Source organism: Pituophis catenifer, unplaced genomic scaffold (genome assembly GCF_029215685.1).
Source record: "Pituophis catenifer annectens isolate HBS135680 unplaced genomic scaffold, rPitCat1.0.hap2 SCAF_9, whole genome shotgun sequence".
NCBI lineage: Eukaryota > Metazoa > Chordata > Lepidosauria > Squamata > Colubridae > Pituophis > Pituophis catenifer.
Window position 1 is genome coordinate 9,923,677 of NW_027256889.1, and position 27,153 is coordinate 9,950,829.

The 27,153-nt window shown below is 41.4% G+C and overlaps 1 protein-coding gene across 1 annotated transcript in view; it reads left to right on the plus strand.

Annotated features, from left to right (window-relative positions):
* The first annotated feature begins 9,618 nt into the window (after positions 1 to 9,618).
* NFKBID (NFKB inhibitor delta) overlaps positions 9,619 to 27,153 on the plus strand; it is a 36,355-nt gene continuing 18,820 nt past the window's right edge. Inside the window, exons 1-3 of the mRNA XM_070950033.1 lie at positions 9,619 to 9,675; positions 16,206 to 16,260; positions 26,420 to 26,511. Of these exons, the coding sequence (XP_070806134.1) occupies positions 9,619 to 9,675; positions 16,206 to 16,260; positions 26,420 to 26,511 (204 nt within the window). The remainder of the gene's footprint in view (positions 9,676 to 16,205; positions 16,261 to 26,419; positions 26,512 to 27,153) is intronic.

Below are 27,153 nucleotides of genomic sequence, written 5' to 3' on the forward strand. Positions count from 1 at the left end.
CTCCAGGAAGCTTCTTCAGTTCTTACAGTCAAATAGTCAAATAGTCAAAATCGAAGAAGCTTCTTGGAGGAGAAGCAAAAGTCCTTCAAAGGAAAAACAAAGAAAGTCCAGTTGCACACATGATGTACAATGACAATAAAGGCTATTATTATTATTATTATTATTATTATTATTATTATTATTATTATTATTATTATTTAATCTTTAGTGAGATTCACAGCCTTTGAGGCTGGTTAATAGCTCAGCAGCTCGAGTCCTAACCAAGGACCTAGGAACTGTTGTTGTTGTTGTTGTTGTTGTTATTTACTTTATTCATTAAACATGAAACTCAGTCAACTGAACATTCAAAACTGCATCACAAATACCATTGACTGGTGCTAATGGTTGATACAGGTTGCTGCCAGCGTCCTAGGTATCAACCAAGTACCTTCTTAAGATGTACGATGTTCCAAGTAGCGCCATTTTTTGCAGTTCCGCTGGTGTTATTACAGGAAGCTGCAATGTGTTGATGTGTTTTGTAAAATTCTTTGACATGGTACCAAGTGCCCCGATGACAATGGGTATCACTGTTACATGTTACATCATCATCATCATCATCATTATTACTATTACTATTATTGTTATACACTTTATTCATTAAACATAGGGTTGCCAGGTGTCCACTATTTGAGCGGACAGTCCCGCTTTTTTCACATTACGTTCACTATTTTTTTTCACAAAATAGTGGACATTTTTTTTTATTATTCAAAAGCTTTATGATGAAATGGTACGTCATCTAAAGCTGTACAGTCTAAGAGAATAAGGATAGGAGAATCGCGTTTTGTCTTTTTTTTTCATAAGTTAGAATGAGACAAAGATCGAATATCCATTGAACTCGATTCTCCGAAAAAATTAATGATAAAATAAAAATATATTATCAAATTATGTACCGTTCACATTTTTAAAATGTATTGTAGCTTGGGTCGACTGACCTAAAATGGCGTGTTAAAATGTTTGTAAGAAAATATATAATTTAATTGTAAAAATTTTTTTTTATTTTTTTACTACTTATTTTTATTTATTTATTTTATTTATTGCGATTTATATGCCGCCTTTCTCCCTAGGGACTCAAGGCGGCTTACAAAATGACAACTTCAATACAAATCACAATACAATACCGAATTAAAATCAGTAACCCAATTAAAAAAAGATTTAAAATTATACCAGTGTACCCCCAAACGGATCAGTTAACCTTAACCCCCCCCGCCCCCCCGCCCCCGCTTGCCCGCTATTTTTTGGAAGGAGACCTGGCAACCCTAATACATGAAACGCAGTCAACTGATAATTATTATTAGTAGTAGTAGTATATACTTTAGTTTTACTATTATTATTACTATTAGTTGCCTTCTGCACACACACACACACAAAAAAGAGCCTTGGTACTACAGTGGTTTAAAGCACCCTGTTATTAACACAGCTGCCTGCAATTTACTGCTGGTTCGAATCTCGCCAAGGCTCAAGGTTGACTCAGCCTTCCATCCTTTCTAAGGTAGGTGAAATGAGGACCCAGTTTGTGGGGGCAATAAGCTGACTTTGTATAAATATACAAAAGAATGAAGGCTATTGCTTAACGCCTTGTAAGCCGCCCTGAGTCTCCGGAGAAGGGCGGCATATAAATCAAATTAAAAAAAAAAAAAAAAAAACAGATTTGGGACAACTGTGCCCTGGATGCCTGAGAACCTCTATAGACCTCTAGGGCAACCAGTGATGTTGAAGGGCTTGGGGGGGCAGAGGGAGAGGGGCTATCCTCACCCCACCCCACCCCACCCCAAGAGCCTAAATCTGGCCAAGTCCAAAGTTGAACAATCTCCCAGCTGCTTCTACCTTCAAAGAAGGAAGAACGCCCGAAGGGGGGTTTTCCCACTGACGCGTCGTCGTTGGGGATTCCATGCTACGCGCAGGGGGGGGAGAGCCGTGGGCGGCCACGCTTGGTCTGACTCGCGTCGGGGCCGATGTGTGCACCACCCGTGTCGAAAGGGAAGGGCCGATCGGCGTTTCCCTCGGCGGTCGCGCCCCGCTGGCTAACCGGAATCCCCACCGGCCCCACCCCGAACGGCTTGCCCAGGAATGCCCCGAGTTGCTCTGGAAGGGGGCATCCCTGACTCTCGAGGGACGCTTGTGGCGGCCCACGCAAGAGGGGCTTTGCAAGGGCGGCTCGCGGACAGGCGGTCGGTGGTTTCCGTGGGATTCCTAAAACAAGGGAGGGGGGCATCACCAGTCGCTCACAAGCAAATTACTGTTGGTTGGAGAAGCCTCAGCTCACTATTCCCCCCCCCCACACTCCGCCAGCTGGGAGGGGATTTTTATGTCCTGAGCTCAGCTTTTCTTATCCCTTCTTAAGTCACTGAATCCTCTTTTAGGAGATCTAATTTGATGTGCTGCGTTGCAGACTCTTGCCTCTCCCACCCCACATCTCCCCCCCCCACCACCCCAAGCAAGTAAGATTAATACTCTTGGGATGCTCTTTCATGAAATCTGCTCAAGGGCGGAGAGATGGTTCTCCACGCCTTCTTCCAGATTTTTAAAAAATTATTATTATTATTATTATTATTATTATTATTATTATTATTATTATTATTATTATTATTATTTTAAAGGTGTTCATAAAATATTGAATATTGAAAAGGAGAAGAAGATGTAGGATAGCCATTTGTCTGAAGTGGTGCCTAGGCAGGGAGTTGGGCTAGACTAGAGGATCTCCCAAGGTCCCTTCCAACTTAGAACTAAGGGGGAATTTCCTGACAGTGAGAACAATTAATCGGTGGAACAACTTGCCTCCAGAAGTTGTGAATGCTTCAACACTGGAGGTTTTTAAGAAGAGATTGAAATTTATCAATGTTTGTTAATGCTTGTAATATTGTTAAAGTTATTGGATTACATACCAAGAAAAAGGCTCTTATATTCAGGAAGAAAGAATTTAATCTAACTGATTTTGAGAATGTACAAAAGGGAGGTTGATGAATTTGCAAAAGAGGAGTTAAAAGAGTGTGAGGGAGTTTTAAACTTTGTAGTAGGTTAGTATATTTTAGCTTTTGCTTGTTAAATGTTATACCCTGTTTTTGCTCTGGGAAGTGGGGGTGGGGGGTGGGGAGGGGGGAGGGTTGGGTTGGGATAAAATTGTTGATAAATGTGGGGAAAATCAGGAAAAAAGATGTATTCAGATGATACACTGATTGATTGATTATATATTGTATGTATGCGTGTTTATAAAATAAAAACTTTTTAATATAAAAAAAAAGAAGAGATTGGACAACCATTTGTCTGAAGTGGGGTAGGGTTTCCTGCCTAAGCAGGGGGTTGGACTAGAAGACCTCCGAGGTCCCATCCAACTCTGTTATTCTAAAAACACAAAATTATCAGGCTGCCCTGAGAAAAGATTCTTGTTCTGCCTGGACAGGCAACCAACAGCTTATCCAGGACAACCAGAATGTGCTCTCTCTGGCACCAAGCTTTGGGCATGCAAGCCAGGCCCTCCTGCTCAACACTGGATGGATGCCACAACTTGCTTCCAGGAAGGCTAGAGAAGATGTGGTGGTGAGCAGTTTTGTCAGCTTGCTTTGTATAACTGGGCCTTGTCAATAGCCAGGCCTATCATGGCAAATATTTCCCATATGTAGCCATCAGGCCCCAAAGCTTGTGAAGTCCTAGATATGAGGCTTAGCCCACCATGCAAAATCATCCTGTTGCAATATTTTCAGGATCAGACTCAATAAAGATAATAAGAATTAGAGATTTAAATATATTTCTCTTTAATAATAATAGGCATTCTATATTCGCTGAATATTCAAGATAGAAGCAAGGAAAATGGTGAGGGTGGCTCCTTATATATACAAGGGGTGGAGCCAGGAATGGGAGTGGTAAATTATGAATACATTAAAATCCAAAGAATAAGTTAACCCCTGATGTCCCATATATACATTATTTACACAATAGAGAATAAGGCATTTACATCTGACAAATCCCCCTCTAAATGCCGGTTCGCTATACAACACCAATTACATTCAGATTCAGGACAATATAATACATACAATTTAGAAGTTAAATATTTGTGCTGTTTAGAAGGTAAGGGTTTTGTTAATATATCAGCTAATTGTTCAGAAGTATCACAATGTATTGCTTTGATGAATCCATCTTGAGATAATTGTCTCACGTGCTTAAATTTTATATCAATATGCCTGGACCTTTGTCCAATGGCATCGGATCTGGATATTTCAATGGCTGCTTTATTATCTTCATGCACAACAAAAGGTAATGCAGGTTTTTTCCAAACATCTGAGATCAAGTCATTGAACCATACAAGGTTATTTGCAGCTTTGGATAAACAAACATATTCCGCTTCTGTGGTTGAAGTGGCTACCAGTTCTTGTTTACCAGTGTACCAGTAAACTGGACAATCATTCAATAGAAAAATATAACCAGAAGTACTCTTTCTGCATGATGTATCACCAGCCCAATCTGCATCCGCATAACAGGTAATTTTTGGTTCTTTGTCATTATTAGGTTCTAATACTAAACAAAAATCTAATGTACTTTTCAAATATCTTAGAATTCTTTTGACAGCTTCCCAATGATACATGGTTGGTTTGCTAACATATCTTGACAATAAATTGAGAGGTAATGCAATATCTGGTCTGGTCCAATTAGATATATAAAGGAGTGAGCCTATAACTGATCTGTAAAATGTATTATCTTTAAATTCAGGGGAAGACTCATCAGTGTTTCTAAGGAAATCAGTTTGCATAGGAGTGTCACAGGTTTTGGCATTGTTTAAATTACATTTGTTTAGAAGTTCAATGATCTTATCTTTCTGAGTAAGTTTGAATCCCCTTCTAGTTTTGTTAATTTGTACACCAAGGTATTTATTCACTTTACCTAGAGATTTCAACGAGAAATGTTCGTTTAACTTATTTACAAAGATTTCTCTGCTCTCTTTGTGTTTTCCTATATATAAAATATCATCCACATAAATTAATACAAATTCAACGTGATCATCACTCTTTTTTACAAAGAAACAGTTATCAGCAGTGGTAGCGTTGAAATCCATGGTCTTTAGTACTTTTACCAAGCAATCGTACCATCTCTTGCCAGATTGCTTTAATCCGTATAGACTCTTGTTTAATAACCAAATTTCATTCTTATTAGTGTATTGACTATGTGGTGCTCTTACATATATTTCCTTATCTAGTTTTGCGTGTAAATACGCAGTCTGTATGTCATATTGAAATACGTCCAGATTGAGTGCAGATGCTACTACTAGAGCTGTTTTAACACTCTCTGTCCTCACCGTGGGGGAGTATGTGTCAGTATAATCTTCTGGATATTTTTGTGCATAACCTTGTGCAACTAGTCTAGCCTTGTATAAAGTATTGCCTCCTTCTAGGTTCTTAATTTTATAAATCCACCTGGTACCTATAATTGTTTTATCCTTAGGTGCGATCGTAGGAGTGAATACATTTAATCCTTGCAAACTTTCCATCTCTTTTTTCATAGCTAGTTCCCATTTTTCTCTTTCTTCACGAGGGAGTTTTAATACTTCCTCATATGTATTAGGTGTTATTTGTTCTCCATTCATATGCATTATGTAATCTTTGTATTTACTTGGTATTTGATTTCTATTGTTTCTAATAGCTCTTTCAGGTTTGCTATGGTTGTCGTGCAAATATCTAGCTTCCTTTTTTGTTAATGTGTCTGTCTTTATTTTATGCTGACTATTTGTCCAAGTTTTGGTTTTGTTCTTATTTTTGTTAATGTTTTGATTTTCTATTGTCCCTTCCTCGCAAGATATCGCATCTTTGCATTTATTTGGAAATATTTCATTAAGGTGCAGTTTAGACCAATTGGCCTGCTCATGAAACACAGCTGTTCTGGAGACTATAAATTTGTTATTATTATCAATGAATCTGTACCCTTTGGTTCCAGTTTCATATCCCATAAATCTTAATCTTCTGGATACGTTTTCTCCCTTTCTCCTCAACTGCTTAGGTATGTGCACATCTGCAGTGACTCCAAATATGTGCATGTGTGCTAATTTAGGTTTCCTATTGTACATCACCTCATACGGTGTCTTATTCACAATACTGGACCAGGTTCTATTTTGAGTGTAATTTGAATAATGTAGGGCTTCTGACCAGAATTGTTTGCCTAAACCAGCATCCTCTAATGTGCATCTAATCATGGTTTGTAGTGTGGAATTCTTTCTCTCTGCAATCCCGTTTTGAAACGCAGAAAATGGATTGGACGTGAAATGTAGCATTCCCCTATCCTTTAACCATTGGGAGAATTCTTTAGACATGAATTCACATCCCCTATCTGTCATAATTTGTTTTATTCTGATATTATGTTGTGTTTCTATGCGTTTGTAGAATTCCTTAAATTTCTGAAAGGTTTCATCCTTGTGCTTTAATGTGTAAACAAAACCATAGCGACTATAATCATCCACTATTGTTAGAAAGTAACGTTTTCTATAGGTAATTGATGGAGTTAATGGACCAACTAAATCCATATGTACTAAGTCAAAAATATTGTTAGTTGATCTGTTAGATTTTTTTGGTCTGGGACTGGTTTTTAGTTTGGTGGATTTACATACTGAGCATTCCAAATAATTTTCACAATTTTTTATTTTGACACCTTCTGCGTGTTCAGTCATTTTTTGAACTACAGGAAAGCTTGCATGTCCTAACTTCCTATGTAAGATGTGAGCACACTCATCATGAATTGGTTTACCTATTTTTGGTTTCTTCTCATTGTGTGTATTTTTGTGATCATGAGGTATTTTACATTCATCATTGTCACTGTTACTAACATTTTCATCATCTGCTTCAATACAATCTTCCATATTTGAATCAATGTTATGTAACCATCTTTCTTTCGTTATCAGATAGGGTAGACCTCCTTTTATCATCACAGTGCCTATATTTGTTTTGTCCTTCTCTAAAGTTGCTTTCCCCTTTGAGAAAACTATATTGATGTCAGAATCTCTGCTTAGTTTTATAGCACTTAGTATGTTATGAGGTATTTCTGGGATTAATAATACCCCCTCTATTTTACCTAAACCAGGCAAGGTCACATTTCCTCTGCCTAATACTTGAACCTTTTCTTGATTAGCTACCTTTATCACAAACTTATCTTCTGTAAATGAAGATAATATACTTTTGTTGTTAGTGGTGTGATTGGTTGCACCAGAATCAATAAGCCAATTATTGTTCTCATTTTGTTGTGTTTTGGTGTTTTCTTGTTTGTTTAGTCCATTTAGTGACCCAGATTTTCTCTCTTTTGAATTTTCTCTACCCCCTCTACTTTCTCTGTAATTTGGTGGGCTTCTATATTTGTGTCTATCTGTGGAAGACTGTCTATAATTGTATTTGCTCCTATATTCTGGCCTATGTCTCTCCCTTGAGACTTTGGGACAGTCTTTTCTACTGTGTTCCCTGGACCCACAATTGTGGCATCTAAAGGCTTCATTATATTTTTCTTGGAAAGCTACTTTCCTAAAAGATTTGTGTTCTGTTTGATTACTGGAACGATTTTTTCTTGAATTGTCTTCTGCTATCAATTTGTTAGATAGACTTTCTATGGTTAAATATCCTAAATTAATAGTATCTAAGTGTGACATAAAGCTATCCCATGATGGATCAAGTGAATTGATAATAACACTTTTCATTGTTTGATCTGAAATCACTTCCCCCCTCAATTGCAGCTCAGCTCTTATTTTGTTTAGAGATATCAAATGCTCACTTATAGAAACCCCTGGTTTCACTCTAGAAGAAAAGAAATCCTTAGACATTCTTGTAGTTGTAGCTACGCTATCGCTGTGAAATAGATTAAACATGCATTGAATTATTTCTGACACAGTTAGGTTTGATTTGATGCTATGATACATTGCAGGAGATACGCTAGATATTATTATGAAAAATGCTCTATGATGTAAACAATCTATTTTTAAAGTCCAAGGTCTTCTTGGAGGACTAGTTATAAAGAATAGTAAATTTTCTTTCATAAAGACAACCTGAAGCTGTTGATACCACTCTTGTAAATTAATGCCATCAATTCTAAGTTTTGGGAAGTCACTGGGTAAGTTCCCCACATTATTTTGTCCATTACTTACAACCTGAGGCAGTCCGTGGTCTCGCAAGTGCAGGAAATTACAGAACGGCATGGGGATGCTCGCAACGAGTCTGCGCGGTTCTCTGGCCAGTTCAAGTCTTTCGGGGCCGTCTACGTAGCTTTGCACATGCGCGTTGCTCATTTCTTCCTTGGCGTCGTCGTGGAAGGTTCTCTCCATTTCAGCTCTCTCGTTCCGCTCCTCTTCAGATGAGTCGGTCTCTGGTTCGGTTTTAGGGGTTCTGGTGGTGGCGACAGCTCTTCTCTTTCTTTCGTGTGCGTTGGCACTTGATCCGGTCTGCGGTGTAGGACGGAATCGGCATGGCTCTCTGGGCTCAGGTGTCGTCGCCTTCGAAGTCAGGATGGGAGCGTGCAGGTCTCGAGTTGTCGGTTTGATCTCTTGCTTCTTCGTTGGTGCCTTGGAAATTTTCAATCTTGGCCCAAAAGCAGCAAAAAGCGTTTTCATTGCTGACTTTACTTGAGACTTTGTTAAATCGTCTTCACTTTCTGATTCTGGTTCTTCTGAAGAGTTTGAGTCTTCTTTTTCACTTTCGTCGTCTGATAGCGTTTTTCGCGCCAGAAATTTTGAACTGAGCGTTTTGATTGGCTCTGCTCCATTCTCTTTTGAAGTTCGTTGAAACCAAGATGGCTGCCATTCAAAATTTCGCGCGGGATCACATCTTTTCTTTTTTACAACGACTTTCTCAGTATTCATTTCACTCACAGTTTTTTGATCTTTGGGTTTTTCTTTAACGACGTTTTTCTCTCTCGCTGCTCCGTTGTTCTTCAGCATTTCTTGGAGGTTCGCGATGAGGCTTTCATCGTTCTTCTGGCTTTTTAGTATCTTCAATATCTCTGACCTGAGTTCGTTATTTTCTATTTCGATTTCTTCCTGGTCATTATTTTCATTTATCAGTTCTTCTTCTTCAGTGGTGTATTCTTCGGATTCTCTCGAAATCGCGTTAGTGGATTCGTTGATCATCTCTTGTTCAGTTTCTATTTCCTTGCTGTAGGCCCTGGTGTTGGGCCTATCTTTCTTAGACATTTTTAATTATTTATTGAGTCAATTAACCATCCTCTGCTACCAGCTTGTTGCAATATTTTCAGGATCAGACTCAATAAAGATAATAAGAATTAGAGATTTAAATATATTTCTCTTTAATAATAATAGGCATTCTATATTCGCTGAATATTCAAGATAGAAGCAAAGAAAATGGTGAGGGTGGCTCCTTATATATACAAGGGGTGGAGCCAGGAATGGGAGTGGTAAATTATGAATACATTAAAATCCAAAGAATAAGTTAACCCCTGATGTCCCATATATACATTATTTACACAATAGAGAATAAGGCATTTACATCTGACACATCCAATTGAGGGATTTCTATTGGACCGAGCGCATCTCCCGATGTGATGGTCTCTGATAACAGGCTGTGATTTCTAGTGAGACAGTTGTCTTAAAAAAATATCTCTTCCGGCATGTATGACACTGGAGAAAGGTTTGCCTTGGCTGATAAAGCCAAGGGCCTTGTCAAGGTGAGCACAGGTGTGGTCTTCTTCAAGGGACCTTTGATTCCAGGAAGTCTCGCTTATTGTACAGGACAGGTAGTCCTCTGCTTACAGCCATAATTGGAACCAGAATGTCCCTTGCTAAGCCATGTCGTTGTTAACTGAGTCACACCTTTCTTGTCCTGGTTGTTAAGTGAATCATATGGTGGGTTAAGGGAAACCAGCTTTCCCCACCCCCCTTGACTTTGCTTGTGGGAAGCCAGCTGAGAATGTCACAAAGAGTGATCATCACATAACCCTGGGATACGACAACTATTGTAAGATATGTGCCTTTTTTGCCAAGTGCCTGAATTTTAATCGCATGATGGGGTGAATATAAAATGATAGAATTGGAAGGGACCTTGGAGGTCTTCTAGTCCAACCTCCTGCTTAGGCAGGAAACCCTATACCATTTCAGGGTGGATGCTGCAGAGGTCGTAAGTGCAAAGACCAGCCTTTAAAGCGCTCCATGGCTCAGGACCTGGGTACTTGCGGGACCGCCTACTACCACCAATAGCCTCCCACCGGCCGGTATGCTCCCACAGAGAGGGGCTCCTCCGGGTGCCGTCGGCCAAACAATGCCGACTGGCGGCCCCCAGGGGGAGAGCCTTCTCTGTGGGGGCACCTACTATCTGGAACGAGCTCCCTCCAGAGATACGGAGGATCCCGGATCTGCGCACCTTCTGCCGCGCCTTAAAGACCTTTCTATTTCACCAGGCGGGCCTGGCCTAATTTTCTCCCTCTTTTATAAAAGATTTTTAAATTTTTAATATCTTTTAGTATTCTATATATTCAAATTTTAAAATTGGTTTTAAATTGATTGGGGTTTTAATTTGTTTGGGCCAAAACTATTTAATTTGATTTTAATTCCACTTTTAAATTTTGTATGTTTGTATTTTATTGTTTGGCTGTGCACCGCCCTGAGTCCTTCGGGAGTAGGGCGGTATAGAAATCAAATCAAATCAAATCAAATCAAATAAATAAATAAATAAATAAATAAATAAATAAATAAATAAATAAATAAAATAAGTCACTTCTGTTGTCATTTCAAATGGCCACTAAACAAACGGTTGTAAGTCAAGAGCTACTTACAGCTCACAGCTACTCTGTCTCTGAACGAGAAGGGTCTCCCATTGAGCCATCCCTGTCGTTTAGGTAAAAACGTTTCTATCCTATTCTTTCCGTGGGCAACAAAGCACCCCCTGCAAAATTATAACTCTTTTTTAATAATATATATTTATTTATAATGGACTGATCTTTATAGTGCCTTAGAGGGTAGTGTGGAGACTTGCCTTAGGCTCTAACCATGGAAAGTGTGGTGGAGCGCTTGAAATGATCACAGAGTGGGCTGCTTTTCATCTCAGGCAGCAAAGCTCATCATTAAATGAGTGTCCCAAGAGTGATTTGTGATTTTGTAACCCTTTCTTTGTCCCTGGACTTTATTGAGCAAAAAAACCCAACAACAACAGGAAATTAAAGGAAATAAGCCTTAAGGCTATGTTCTCAACCTTCTCAACTCAAAAAAAGGTGTGGACTTCAACTCCCAGAATTCCCCAGCCAGCGTATACTGGCTGGGAAATTCTGGGAGTTGAAGTCCATACATCTTCGAGCTGCCATGGTTGAGAAACACCACTTTAAGGAGTTCTTAAAATGATCTGGTTTTTTAGGAGCCGCAGGACTGCTTTATTTTTACTTACCATCGTGACATTTAAAGTGCTAAAAAGTCCCTCTGGCTTCTGCAGCTGAGCTCTTTTCAGACAGAAATGTTTTAACCCCCTGCTGAAAACAGAACCAAACAAATGTCTTTCGGATGCAGCCGACTCCCTCCAGGTGTCTTCCTGGTAAAATCGGACTACCGTCCCCATCATTCTCCGCTAGCAGGGCCAGGGGTTCCCCCTCCCCACCCTGGCCCAATTTAGAATTCTGACAGACCAGGTTCCTAAAGTCCCTGAGGAACATATATTGCATCCAGTTTTGGTCACCACACTATTAAAAAAAAAATGTTTGAGACTCCTAGAGTGCAAAGAAGAGCAACCAGGATGATTAGGGGACTGAAGGCTAAAACATATGAAGAACGGTTGCAGGAACTGGGCATGGCTAGTCTTGTGAAGAGAAGGACCAGGGGAGACATGATAGCAGTGTTTCAATATTTGAGGGGCTGCCACAGAGAGGAGGGGGTCAAGCTATTTTTCCAAAGCACCTGAAGGCCAGACAAGGGATAATGGATGGACCTGAACAAGAAGAGATTCAATGGAAATAAGGAGAAATTTTCTGACAGTGAGAGCAATCAACCAATGGAACAGAAGTTGCCTTCAGAAGTTGTGGGAGCTTCATCCCTGAAAGCTTTCAAGAAGAGACTGGACTGCCATTTGTCAGAAATGGTGTAGGGTCTCCTGCTTGGGTGGGGGGTTGGACTAGATGACCTACAAGGTCCCTTCCAACTCTGTTAATCTGTAAAAACATTTAGTTTCTGAGCAAAGCCAGACCATCCACCCCACATTGGAACCTGGGTATGGGTGTGAAGGTTAGAACGAAAATTCTGTGGCTAAGCGAAACATTTGTTAAGTGAGTTTTGCCCCCATTTGACGGCCTGCCTTGCCCCGGTTGTTAAGTGAATCATGGCAGCTGTTAAGCTAGTAACCTGGTTGTTAAGTGAATCTGGTTTCCCTATTGACTTGGCTTGTCAGAAGCTCATAAAAAAGGGATCACATACCTCCCCCCCTGGACACTGCGACTGTCATAAATACAAGTCAATTGCCAAATGTTTGAATTTTGATCGCGTGACCCTGCAACGGTTGTGAGTGTGAAAAATGATCCTAAATCGCTTTTCCATTGTCGTTGTAACTTTGAATGGTCACTAAATGAACCGTTGTGATTCAAGGGCCACTTGTAAACCTACCTCTCCAAATGAGGCTTTCCTACAACCCTGAGCCCTAAGGCTGGGCCTGCAGAAGACTACCCTTTCCTTCCATGTGTTCATCCTCACCTGTATGAAATATTCCTGAGCATCTGTCCCCACCTTTCCAATCCATTTCCTTCATGACTCCAAATCCCAGTATCGCAGCGGAAGACATTAGCGGAAAAGAATGATGGCCCCTCCACATCCGGCGTGATTTACAGCGAGTTATTACCGGGAATGTAACTCTAACTCAGATGTCAGTTTGATTTCTTGCCATTTAGTTATTTATTTATCCCTCAACGGCTCCCGGCATGCCGCGATCTCCAGAAGGGATAAGATGCAGCCTAGGATGGAGGAAGGATGGGGGCCTTGCAAAAAAAAAAAAAAGTGGATTAAAGAAATGGGGAGGGGGGGATAAACGTGTTGATCTGCAGGTTGGAAGGCCCTAATGCTGAACTCTTAATCCTTCTTTCTGCAAGGATGATTTTCTGCTTGCAAGGAGACGAGGAGAAACGTTTTCTCCTGGCTCGACAGTTTGTTTTATGCAGGCATGGGAAAATCCAAAAGGGCAGCATTTCCCAACCTTGACAGCTTGAAGAGGCGTGGACTTCAACTCCCAGAAGCCAAGCTGGCTGGGGAATTCTGGGAGTTGAAGTCCACACCTCTTCAAATTACCAAGGTTGAAGAACCGCTGCAAAAGGGCGCTCCTTCGCCTTCAAGTAGTTTTAACATTTCTTTCTATATTATGCCTTTGTTTATGATTGCAAGTAATCCTCCACGTACAACCACAATTGAGCCCAAAATGTAATTTGCTTAGTGAGACAGTTAAATGAATTTGTCCCATTTTACGACCTTTCTTGCCACGGGTGTTAAGCGAATTGCTGCATTGTTCAGCTAGTAACACGGTCGTTAAATGAATCTGGCTTCCCCATTCACTTTGCTGAAGATGGCAAAAAGGGATGACGTGACCCTTGGGACGTTGCATCCGTCATAGATGTGAGTCAGTTGCCAAGCATCTGAATTTTGATCATGCTACCATGGGAAGGCTGCTATGGTTGTGAGTGTGACAAATGACCATATCGCTTTTTTCAGTGCTGTTGTAACTTGGTCACTAAAAAACTCTTGTAAATTGAGGATTAGTTGTACTGTTGTTTTCTAGGTATCTAGGTTTATAGGTTTCCAATATTTGAGGGGCTGCCACAGAGAGGAAGGGGTCAAGCTATTTTCCAAAGCACCTGAAGGCCAGAAAAGGAATAATGAATGGAAACTGATCAAGGAGAGATTCAACCTAGAAATAAGGAAAAGATTCCTGACAGTGAGAACAATCAACCGATGGAACAGAAGTTGCTTTCAGAAGTTGTGGGAGCTTCATCAATGAAAGCTTTCAAGAAGAGACTGAGCTGCCATCTGTCAGAAATGGTGTAGGGTCTCCTGCTTGGGTGGGGGGTTGGACTAGATGACCTACAAGGTCCCTTCCAACTCTAATAACTCTGTTAATCTGTTAGGTGATAATTCTGGGTTGTATGCCAGCTTCTTGGCTCTTTAAGGAAAGTAGGAGTTTAAAAAAGAAATGAAATGTCTAATGAAACCTGTTACATTCTTCCGTGTTGGTAAGTTAGGGGTGGGGTGGGATCTCTACTGTGTCTTCTCTATCTGTGTGAAATTAGCAGACAGGTTTAGTGGGAAAGGAGGCACTCTCAAGGATGTGAAAGTTACAGCTGTGTAGAGAGGCACATGTTTTAAGACGCTGATGTCTAAGTGATGATTACATGCCTGCTCATCGAGGCTTGCTTTCACGCTAATAATGATCAGGGGGGATTTTACCACAAGCTACCCAAAGTCATATATGGTGTATACCGTCCTACGAACAAACTTAATGATGATCAAGGGTAACTGGCTTGTATCCACCAGCAGTGGGTCTCCAAGATTTCAAGCAAACATTGCAGAAATGTTGCCTGAAAATTGTTGTCCATTCTGATGGGCAAAGTCTTGGTGCCCCAGGAAGGTGCCAAGCTGGGGGAATGTTATTCTATTTATTTATTTATTTTTGGTAGACCTGGTCAAAAAACAGACACCACAAGGATGCCAGAAACGTTACTGTATTGTTCTGGGAAATAAAATAGGAGAACCTTGAAAGCTGGCCAGCGTTTCTTTCACCTCTTCTTATACCAAAGAGAATCAAGACAAGGCTACTTTGAATGTCTTTCTCACATTTTCCACTTTCCCAGGACCAACTTCCCTTAGCAGCTCTTCTCTTCCCTTCTCCTCCTTCTCCTTCTCCTCCTGCTTCGGGCAAAGCAATGGGGAATATAGCAGCACTGCCTTTTTCTACTGCCACTTCATCCTTTTCTGCTTGCCTGTCTATCCACTGATAACATTTACAGCTGCGGCTTCCCTTGCTGCCCCTTCTCCTCTCTTTCTCTGCTATCCCACCCAGTTTCTACTTCCCTGCCTTCTGAGCAGTTAAGGATGGAAAGATCCCAACTGCCGTTGAGCCTGGCTTTGAATTTAAGCTAAAAGATGCAAGCACCGTTGAGGCCACAGGTTGTTATGGGACAGATGTAACTGTCAGGTGGATTAAACCTGGAAAGCAAAGACATGTAAGCTAATGCTTTTATTATAAGGTTATAATATTATAAGTCTGAGTATGTTTTCCCCTCTCTCCGTTTAGCTTCATGAGATCTAGGGACAGTCATATTTTCTTAACAGAGTAGCTGAGTTGCGAGACCTTAGGGGATCTTCTAGTAATCCAACCTCCTGCTCAAACAGGAAACCCTACACCACTTCAGACAAATGGTTCTCCAATCTCTTCTTAGAAACCTCCAGTGTTGGAGCATTTACAACTTCTGAAGTTGTTCCACTGGTTAATTGTTCTCACTGTCAGGAAATTCCTCCTTAGTTCTAGGTTGTTTCTCTTCTTGATTAGTTTCCACCCATTGCTTCTTGTCCTGCCCTCAGGTGCTTTGGAGAATAGCTTGGCTCCCTCTTCTTTGTGGCAGCCCCTGAGATATTGGACCACTGCTATCATGTCCACCTCTAGTCCTTCTTTTCATCAAAATATTTTGGAGTTCCCCACCATTTCTTTTCTGCTGCTGGAATTGTCATTAAAGCTCACAGTTTTAAACACACCATAAACTGCCATAAACTCTATGTCAATGTGAAGCCTTGGTGGCGCAGCAGACTAAAGTGCTGTTAAGTAACACCAGCTGCCTGCAATTACTGCGAGTTCAAATCTCACCAGGCTCAAGGTTGACTCAGCCTTCCATCCTTTCGAGGTAGGTAAAATGAGGACCCGGATTGTCGGGGCAATACGCTGACTTTGTATAAAAAAAAAAGAACACCGCTTGGGGGGGCCGAAAGCCCTACTAAGCAGGTATATACAAAAAGTATGAAGGCTTAACGCATTGTAAGCCGCCCTGAGTCTCCGGAGAAGGGCGGCATATAAATCGAACCAATAAATAAATAAATAAACCCCAAGACGTGTCAAACCCCAGTGAACTGAATGATGAAGTGAAGAAACTGGATGTAGAAGGATTTCCTCTTGAAATTGTAAAAGAAGCGTACAACTGCTATCAGCTCAAAGGCCAGGCTTTGCACATTGTCCCTGTCCTGCTTTCAGGTGCTCCATGGACCACTGGCGGACCGTGAGAAAACGTTGGTGGTCCGCAGAAAAAGTATTTGCATTTTTTATATTGCACTAAATACTATTTCTCTTCTTTTTAAAAAATCATATGAGTGGTCCGCGGGATTTAAAATTATGAATTTAGTGGTCCCTGAGGTCTGAAGGGTTGGTGACCCCTGCTTTGGAGAATAGTTTGACCCAGTGGTGGGTTGCTCCCAGTTCGCACCGGTTCTATAGAACCGGTAGTAAAACCGGCGGGAGGCCCCAAACAACGTCACCAAAACGCTTCTGCGCATGCGCAGGAGACCGCGCGAGTGAGCGAAGTGAGCACGCACGCGCAGCCCCGCTCCAAACCAGTAGTAAACATAAGTAGAACCCACCCCTGGTTTGACCCCCTCTTCTTTGTGGCAGCCCCTTAAACTACATTTCTGCTCTGGACTCCTATTTCTTCCATCTGATCCTTGTCTAGGTTGGGATACTTCTTCCCGTTCCTCAAGGTTATTCCTTCTGCCCATTACATCAATCCCCTTGCTAGCCCTGGGGACCTGGCTGAGTAGATGCTACTATTTCCTTCTGCTTCGCACTCGCTTAGTTCTTGAAATGACTTACATAACATACAGCAATCGGAAATAACCTGAACTTGTGGCTTCGGAAATGTTTGTTTTAGTGGAGAGATAAGCCTGACGACTGCTGAACGTCTCTTCCACCTCACTTCCTCCAGACGCTGTCATGTCTTCCATCACGGAAGCAATGCCCTGGGTTATTTAGCAAAGTCAGCTAGGCAACCGCACAGCACCGGCCTGTGAACCGTTTGCTATTCTTGATCTGCCCTCCTTTCCCTATTAACGCTTGCTGGTCTGCTTTTAGGAAAAATAAAGAGGGAGGGGAGGGGACTGTTATCACCTGCTTTGGAAAAGATCTTTTTTTTGTGCTGAGATGGAACATTACAGGGGATGAGACTAAAGGCCAGCGAGAGGGCAACTGTGATTCATGAGCAGAACGAAAAGCAAGGTGATTTTTCTTCTTCGCCAACTGAACTGAACTCTGACAAGGGCAGGGAAAAATGGGGACGGAGGTGGCTGGGGGGAAGGGGGGAAGGATAAATGCTGGTTCAGGACTTTCCATGGCTGTTAGGACTTGATCCAGGATGTCTTGTGAAAGAAAGGTGCTGCTGCTCTAATCCATTCTTTAGCCTGACCATTTGCACGGTGGGTGGATCCCTGGCTCTTCGGAGGGAGCTGATGAGACCACGTTGGGAGGAAACACCCAGGGGCTTTTGGGGAAGGTGAAGCCTCCAGCTGCAGAGTCAGATCCAGGTCTGAGAAACGGAAACCAGCTGTTTTTGTCTCTGTGTGTGTGTGTGTGTGTGTGTGTGTGTGTGCAAGGGCCTCAAAGAGGCATCAATCAAGAGTTTCAAGGTGGAACGGATTGCTTGGGGCTGAGATACCCAGCTTGTTCTTGCAGAAATACAATACAATACAATACAATACAATACAATACAATACAATACAATACAATACAATACAATACAATACAATACAATACAATACAATACAATACAATACAATACAATACAATACAATACAATACAATACAATAGAGTTGGAAGGGACCTTAGAGGTCTTCTAGTCCAACAATCTGCTTAGGCAGAAAACCCTATAGCATTTCAGACAAATGGTCATCTAATCTCTTCTTAAAAACTTCCAGTGTTGGAGCATTCACAACTTCTTGGAGGCAAGTTGTTCCACTGATTAATTGTTCTCACTGTCAGGAAATTCATCCTTAGTTCTAGGTTGCTTCTCTCCTTTATTAGTTTCCTTCTATTTCTTCTTGTCCTGCCTTCAGGTGCTTTGGAGAATAGGTTGGCCCCCTCTTCTTTGGGGCAGCCCCTGAGATATTCTCTTTACTGAACCGTGATCCTCTGCCTAAAAACCCTTTCCAGGTGGTGCCACATCACAAGCAATAAAAGATAGGGTTGAGATTTGAGCAAGTGGATTTTCCTACGCTTTTAGCTTCCTCACCATTGAGATCCCATCTAAACGTATTGATTAAGCAGCTTCTCACCAATATCCTAAATAGATGGGAAGCAGCCCTTCTCTCCACATCAGAGCTAATTCTTTTGCTGAATATTGACATCTTACATCGAATGCACAGGAATTGTTCCTGTTGTTCCACTGATTAATTGTTCTCACTGTCAGAAAATTTCTCCTTAGTTCTAAGTTGCTTCTCTCCTTGATTAGTTTCCACCCATTGCTTCTCGTCCTGCCTTCGGGTCCTTTGGAGAATATCTTGACTCCAGGGGTGGTATTCACTTACTTTTACTTTCAAATGTGAGCATCCGCGCACCTCCGCGCATGCACAGGGCCTTCCGCCCATGTGCAGAGCGTCAAAAACGGGATGCGATGACGTCCGGGCTGGTGGCCAGAGCATCCCACAGCCACTACCATTTCACCCAAACCAGATAGAACCGGCTGAATACCACCACTGCTTGACTCCCTCTTCTTTGTGGCAGCCCCTGGGATATTGGAACGTTGCTCTCATGTCACCCCTTGTCCTTCTGTTCATCAAAATATTTTGGAATTCCCCACCATTTCTTTTCTGCTGCTGGAATTGTCATTAAAGCTCACGTTTTAAAGACACCATAAACCATCATAAACTCTATGTCAATATGAACCCCCAAGATATGTCAAACCCCATTGAACTGAATGATGAAGTGAAGAAACTGGATGTAGAAGGATTTCCTCTTGAAATAGTAAAAGAAGCGTACAACTTCCTATCAGCTCAAAGGCCAGGCTTTGCACGTCACATAGTCACGGCACTCCCCAAAGTGGGTGGTGTCAGGGCCTCAGGGTTTATGAGAGGGAGGGCTGGAGCGGTTTCAAATTATGCTGTGAGCCATTGCAAGAAGGCAAGATCGAAAGCAACTGCTTGACCTTTTAAGAATCTGATCTCAAAACTCTAGAAATGCAAATGAAAGGACTGTAAGGTTTGTGCTTGTCTCCATTTTGGGAGGAGGCTTTGAAAGTTACGAGGGCCTACTGAGCTCATACTACCATATCTGGTGGACGTGTCCAAAGACCCAAAAAAAAAAATTGGATGAAAATTTTTTTCAGAGCCTGGATAGCTCAACAGACAGAAGCACTGTAATTTAACACCCGCTGTCTGCAATTAAAGTAAGATCGAATCTCGCCAGGCTCAAGGTTGATTCAGCCTTCCATCCTTTCTAAGGTAGGTAAATTGAGGACCCAGTTTGTGGGGGCAATAAGCTGAATTTGTATAAATATACAAAAGTATGAAGGCTATTGCTTAACGCACTGTAAGCCACCCTGAGTCTCCGGAGAAGGGCGGCATATAAATCAAATTTTAAAAAAAAAATACATACACGGTTAGAGAAAATGATAAAGCAACACATAGATTTAAAGCCAGAAATATTTTTGCTAAATATATTGCCAGAAAAATATGACAAAGGGAATGTATATCTAATACTACATGTTTTGACAGCAGCGAGAATTGTATTTGCTCAACACTGGAAAAATGAGGAAACTCCTACAGATGAAAATATAATTTTAAAAAAAATATTAGACGGTGCGGAAATGGATAAGTTACCATTAAAGATAAAGGACAAAGAAGACACAGAATGTTTTTTAACTTGGGATTTGTTTTATCAATGGTTAGATAATAAAGGCAGAAATTAGAGTTTGGAAGAATACTATTATACACAAGTAAAGAATATTATTATTATTACTACCCTGTTTCCCCCAAAATAAGACATCCCCTGATAATAAGCCCAATTGGGCTTTTGAGCGCATGGCAATAAGGCAAACAAGCGCTTATTTCAGGGTTCAAAAAAATATAAAACAGGGTCTTATTTTCAGGGAAACACAATATTATTATGTATATGTAAACTGACCCAGACAATACACTGTTTACTAAATACTTACCGTATTTTTCGGAGTATAAGATGCACCTTCCCCCCCCCCCAAAAGAGGCTGAAAATTTGGGTGCGTTTTATACTCCGAAGGTAGCTTTTTCGAAGCTTTTTTTCAGCCCTAACGAGGCGCTAACAAAGCACTAGAGGACACTCCGCTATACTTAACGAGTCGCTAGCGAGTAAAGCGATCTCCATGCTTTGTTCCGACTCTCAGATGTTCTCTAGAAGCTTTTTTTCAGCCCTAACTAGGCGCTAGCCAAGTGAAGCGATCTGCCTGCTTCTCTCATTGCTGCTTCCTCTCAGCTGTGCCTTAGAAGCTGTTTTTTATCCCCAAGCAGGGGATAAAAAAACAGCAAACTAATGTGCTGAAGCTGACCAGACTAAGAAGTTAGCCAGATAAATACCTGGAAGGCAGATTTCCCCCACCCCCCTATTTTTCTCCCCAAAAACTAAGCTGTGTCTTATACTCAGGTGCGTCTTATACTCTGAAAAATATGGTATATATGTTAAAGAAAAATGCATATACTTTTTTTTTTAAAGGGAATTGCTAGGACAGCGCACACGCATTTTTTTTTTTTTAATTTGATTTATATGCCGCCCTTCTCCGGAGACTCAGGGCGGCTTACAATGCGTTAAGCAATAGCCTTCATTCTTTTGTATATTTTATACAAAGTCAGCTTATTGCCCCCACAAACTGGGTCCTCATTTCACCTCATTATGGCCTCCTCATTATGGCCTCTAAACCATGGTTTTTGCACCCTACACTAAAACCTGTTATTCACTCCCTTCAAAATATGGCAAGTCAGTGTTGTTCAGTCAGAAGTCCTTCTTCTCCTCCTGTTATTCTAAATCGGTGTTTTTCAAACTTGGCAACTTTAAGATGTGAGGACTTCAACTCCCAGAATGCTCCCAGAACACTGCCCTAAAATCTTTTCTCTCAATCTGAAGCACCCCTTTTGAGGTCCTGCACCTCCTGAAAACCTGGGAGATGGCCCCAGCTGCCAAAATGCAATTTATCATGGGACACCAGAGGGCAATGATAAAATCATAAAGATGGAATTAATAATAATGGAGAAATTAGGATTTAATATGGAATGAACGGTTAAGTGCATAAAGATAAATTTAATATCATCATTACTAGATCTGATTAATTTAATATAATTTCAAATTAGTTGTGCATAAAATCCCGTTGTCTTTTCTTTTTTTCTTTGCCCTGGTCTTGTCCACTACTTTGGATGTAATTCCAAGGTTGGCATGCAAAGACCAAATACAGGTAGTCCTTGACTTGCAACCATTCATTTAGCGATCAAAATGACAACAGCACTGAAACAAGTGACTTATCACTATTTTTCACACCTACGAGACTTTTGCAGCATCCCCCCCAATCCTGTGATTGAAATTCAGGTGCTTGGCCACTGGTTCATATTTATGACTGTTGCAGCTTCCCGAAGTCATGTGATTGCCCTTTGCGACCTTCTGACAAGCAAAGTCCAGGGGGAAGCCAGATTCACTTAACAACCGTTTTACTAACTTCACGACTGCAATGATTCACTTAACAACCGTGGCAAGAAAGGTCGTAAAATGGGGCAAAACTCACTTAACAGCTGCCATGCTTAGCAATGGAAATTTTGTGGTCTCGATTGCAGTCCTAGGTCAAGGATCAATCTTTCATCCGACAAGAATAAAACAAACAATACATAAAAATAATAAATGCATGAATGAAAAAGAGAACTGGCAGCAGAAAAGAAACAAAAACTGAAAGGACAGATTTGATGGACCATTAAGTCTCTTTTCTGCTATCAATTTTCTCTGCTTCTATGACTACCTCAGTGGTGGGTTGCCCCCGGTTCACACCGGTTCTATAGAACCGGTAGTAAAACCGGCAGGAGACTCCGCCCACCGACCCTGACATCATCAAAACGCTTCTGCGCTACAAACCAGTAGTAAAGGTAAGTAGAACCCACCCCTGGACTCAATGTATAGCCCTCAACATAAAGAGAAAAAAAACATTGCTTAGCTTGACCACACTTGGTCATACTTAGAATATTGCATCCAGTTTTTTCACCACAATATAAAAAAGATGTGGAGACTCTAGAAAGAGTGCAGAGAAGAGCAACAAAGATGATTAGGGGACTGGAGGCTAAAACATGAAGAACAGCTGCAGGAACTGGGTGTGTCTAATCTTATGAAAAGAAGAACTAGGAGGTGACATGATAGCAGTCTTCCACTGTCTAAGGGGCTGCCACAAAGAAGAGCGTGTTGGGAGGGTCAACCTGTTTTCCAAAGTAACGGAAGGCAGGAGAAGAAGCAATGGGTGGAAACTAATCAAGGAGAGAATCCACCTAGAACTAAGGAGAAATTTCCTGATGGTCAGAACAATCAATCAGTGGAACGACTTGCCTCCAGAAGTTGTGGGTGCTCCAATACTGGAGGTTTTTAAGAAGAGATTGGACAACGATTTGTCTGAATTGGTATAGGGTTTCCTGCTTAACCACGGGGTTGGATTAGAAGACTTCCAAGATTCCTTCCAACTCTGTTATTCTGTTAGCGAAAGCCCATTCTGTTAGAGAAAACCCAGAGGTTACATCTTTTCTATCCTGCTCTACAGAGTGGAGAGTTGGTCTCTGACAGAAAGCCACTCTGACAGAAAGCCAAGAGACTAGAAGCATTTGAAATGTGGATTTACAGCGGCTGCAACATATAAATTGGGTTGACAAAATCAGAAATGAGGAGGTGATAAGCTGCCTGGGAAAGCCAAGGGAAATCATCAAAACCATAAAAAAGAGAATGTTAGAATATTTTGGATGTGTGATGTGACACCCAGAAAAATACAGCATCCTTCACTTATTCCTCCAGAGAAAGATTGAAGGCAAACGAAGTCCAGGCAGAGGAAGAACATCACGGCTTCAAAATTGAAGGGAGTGGTTTGGACAAAACTCAACAGCATTTTTTCATGCAGCTGCTGATCGCCAATATGATCACCAACCTCCGATGATGGATATGGCAGAAGAAGAAGAGGAAGAAGGAGAAAGAGGAGGAGGAGGAGGAGGAGGAGGAGGAGGAGGAGGAGGAGGAGGAGGAGGAGGAGAAGAAGAAGAAGAAGAAGAAGAAGAAGAAGAAGAAGAAGAAGAAGAAGAAGAAGAAGAAGAAGAAGAAGAAGAAGAAGAAGAAGAAGAAGAAGAAGAAGAAGAAGAAGAAGGCCCATCCTTGATGCTACCACTGAGGGAAGGGTGTGAAGAAACCAAGTCACCATTACTTCTTTTCTTGCTGTGTCTTCCCTCTACATAGATTCAAACAAGACTCCCTCTAGAAAGTGCTGTTTGCCAAGTAAGACATAGAAAAATGCTGTTTGCACAGCAAAGAAGCACCCAAGAGCACCAGAATCAACTTTCCCGAAATGCAATTAGCAGTTCAGACAAGCCAAGAAGGAATTAAACTTCTAATATCTCAGGTTCTGCCTGGGCAAACAAATGCATCCGTGTTAATTCCCTTAATGTCATTAACCTCAAATGGAGTTGAGTCCCAGATCCGGTAGCATTGCCCTATCGCGTTCCCTCTTTTTGGAGAAACATCGTGTGCGTGGCAATATTAAGTGGGGTGTAAGAAATGGGCAGCGTATGAAGCATTCAAATAATATTTCTAGCAGGACTGCCAGATTCTGGAACAGCTTTGTTCCCAATGCCATCCGTCTGGTAAACTCGCGAGATTCGTTTTTCTCACCATGTACATGTATACATCCGAACATAGACTGTGTTGCTTCTCTGTATCATACCATATATGTGGGTATATGCATAATTTTGTATTTATTTATTTGCTTGCTTGCTTGTTTCTTTATTTGTCATGTGTATGTACTGTATAGGGACGCGGTGGCTCAGTGGCTAAGACGCTGAGCTTGTCGATGGAATGGTCGGCAGTTCAGCGGTTTGAATCCCTAGTGCCGCGTAACGGGGTGAGCTCCCGTGACTTGTCCCAGCTTCTGCCAACCTAGCAGTTTGAAAGCACGTAAGAAATGCAAGAAAAATAGGGACCACCTTTGGTGGGAAGGTAACAGCGTTCCATGCGCTTTTGGTGTTTAGTCATGCTGGCCACATGACCACGGAGACATCTTCAGACAGCGCTGACTCTTCAGCTTAGGAACGACTAGCACATATGTGCGAGGGGAACCTTTACTTGTACCTTTATGTAGTGTATATTGAAGGGAGCAACCCTTTGAGAGCTGTATGCAGCAAAATTTCATTTTAATGTATGCCGATTAGTGTACGTTCAAAGTGACAATAAAGTTATTCAAAGTTCTAATATTTGGAAGGAGAATCACCAGCTATACATGTGGATCGCAAAGCGGTTGGGACCATTAAAATCATGTTGCTCTCATTTGATGGCTTCTAGAAAAGACACCAAAAAAAATATCAAAATTTCTTTTCATGCTCCATTGAATATATTAAGGCTTTTGATTGTGTACACCAGAATGAATGCTGAATAGCCCTCGAAAACATGGGAGGGCCAGTCTCTAATCTGTCTGTTGAAGAATTGGTATGATGAACCAGGAAGGAGCAGTTAGAACAGAATGTGGCACAATTAAATGGTTCTAAATTGGGAATGGAGCATTACCTAACATTGTACATGGTCACGCTGCTTGTTTTTACTAATCTGCAGAATATATCATGAGAAAGGGTTGGAATGGAAGCGATTGGAACGGAATTAAAATTGCCAGGAGCAACCCTCAGCAACCTCAAACATGCTGATGATACCACTTTTTCAAGGGCTGGAAGCACGGAAGTCTTAAAGCATCTTTTGCTGAAGGCTTAAACACATACAGTGATTCAGAGGATTTGAAAGCTTAACATTCAATTGAAACCATAACTTTTCCTCCTGGGATTGAAACAGCTAGAAAAGAGATGCAGAACGCTGTTTTTAGATACGAATAGAATAGAATAGAATGTTTTATTGGCCAAGTGTGATTGGACACACAAGAAATTTGTCTTTGGTCCATACGCTCTCAGTGTACATAAAAGAAAAGATACGTTCATCAAGAATCATAAGGTACAACACTTAATGATAGTCATAGGGTACAAATAAGCAATCAAATCATTGGCTTGGTGGGTGTGGCAGGGGAAGGATACTGCAAAATCCCCATTCCCTCCCCACTCCTGGGGGAAGGATATTGCAAAATCTCCATTCCCATCCCACTCTGGGGTCAATCAGAGGTGGTATTTGCTGGTTCTTCAGACTACTCAAAATTTCTGCTACCGGTTCTCCGGAACCTGTCAGAACCTGCTGGATTTCATCCCTGGTCTGAGCCCAATCTCATAGAAGAGATTGTGAGAAAGAGAAGGAGGTATTATGTATGTTTGCTGTCTTGAGTTACTTATAGGGTAATAAGCATAGGATAACAATCGAATAAAATTAAAATTACACATACCCAGACAGAGAGAGAGAGAGAGAGAATCTTGTTGAAGGTGAAAGGATTAACATTAAACTCCATATTAAAATAAAAAATAAAAATAAATCTAAGATTATGTCAACAGGCAATACCAACCCAATACCACCAAAATTGAACCAGCAGCAGACATTAAATTTCCAGGCTCAAGAATTCACGGTGATGGAGGTTGAAGCCATGAAATAAACAGATGTGAGTTACTGGGGAGAAAGATTAGGCAAAATAATTGTGCAAAGGCTTCAGCTCTCTTGCCGGTAAGACACCTATCATGCAAGGCATGGAACTGGTTGCCAATCAGTTTCTACCGAAACTATAAACTGCTGGTTTAGAAGACTTTTTATGGGGCAGGTGCTGGTTTTCTATATAACTATCCTTCTCTAAATGTCTATAGAGATTCTCAGTCATCCAGGTCATGACTGTCCCAAAGATGCTTTTTCAAGAGGCAACTGGACTTTTTTGTTTTTTCTTTGAAGACGTTTCACTTCTCAACCAAGAAGCTTCTTCAGCTCTGACAGGATAGCAGGGAATGAAAGGATTTACATTCCATGCAGACAGCTGGTTATTTGCATCCTTTTAGAGGGTCGTTGAAGCACTTGGAGGTTTATCTGTGTCCTCAGGGCCACCTGAGTAGTGCTCCTGGTTCCTGTAGTCAGCATTTTTTTTCCCTATGGAAATCCATTTCTACTCCCACACCATTCAAAGGATGTTCATCCCAAATTGTGTAGCTAAAAATCTGATATTGGGGCACTTGCCCGGAAGACGATATACCTCAAGGGAAAATTATGGATGATTCCCCACACGTACCCCAGTTCTAATACCCCAATTCTCTCTGTTTACTTAAAGGCTGCAAAGGGCCACCACCTCAGACTGTGCGGAAGTTACTGGAACAACGAAGACAACAACAAGCTGCTCTAAGCCACAGCACTGGACCCCTGGTGAGTCACCTGCTGAAAACACCTGTTCATCGGTATTACATGCAGATAGCCACACGCTTCTCTGAAGTACAACTCAGTTTGAAGGTTGAATCATGGCAACTGGACAGTTGCCATGATTCAACCTTCAGGCACCTTTGCCTGTCAATTCGCCATGGCCAACTCAACATGGCCAACTCTCCACTGCCAACTCACCCCGGGACAATTCGCCATGGCCAACTCACCACAGGACAAGAATTACACTAATATTGAAGAAATAGTGGAATAGAATCGTTAAAGAAAGGATGCCGAATTGAGGGACAAAATGAAATGCGAATGACGAAAATTAAAATATGTTTTAAACTATTTTAAATCATTAAATTGAATTGTTGAATGGTCCCGCAGTGAGTTGGCCTGTGGCGAGTTGGCCATGGCAAGTTGACCATGGCAAGTTGGCCATGGCATGTTGGTTGTAGTGAATTGGCCATGGCACGTTGGCCGTGGTGAGTTGGCTGCGGTGAGTTCAGTGGTGGGTTGCTACCGGTTCTCCCCGGTTCTTGCGAACTGGTAGTGAAAATTTTGAGTAGTTCAGAGAACCGGTAAATACCTCTGTCAGGTTTCGAGGTCGTCTCAAATAAATTGCATTTCAAACAAAGTCTTTGAAGG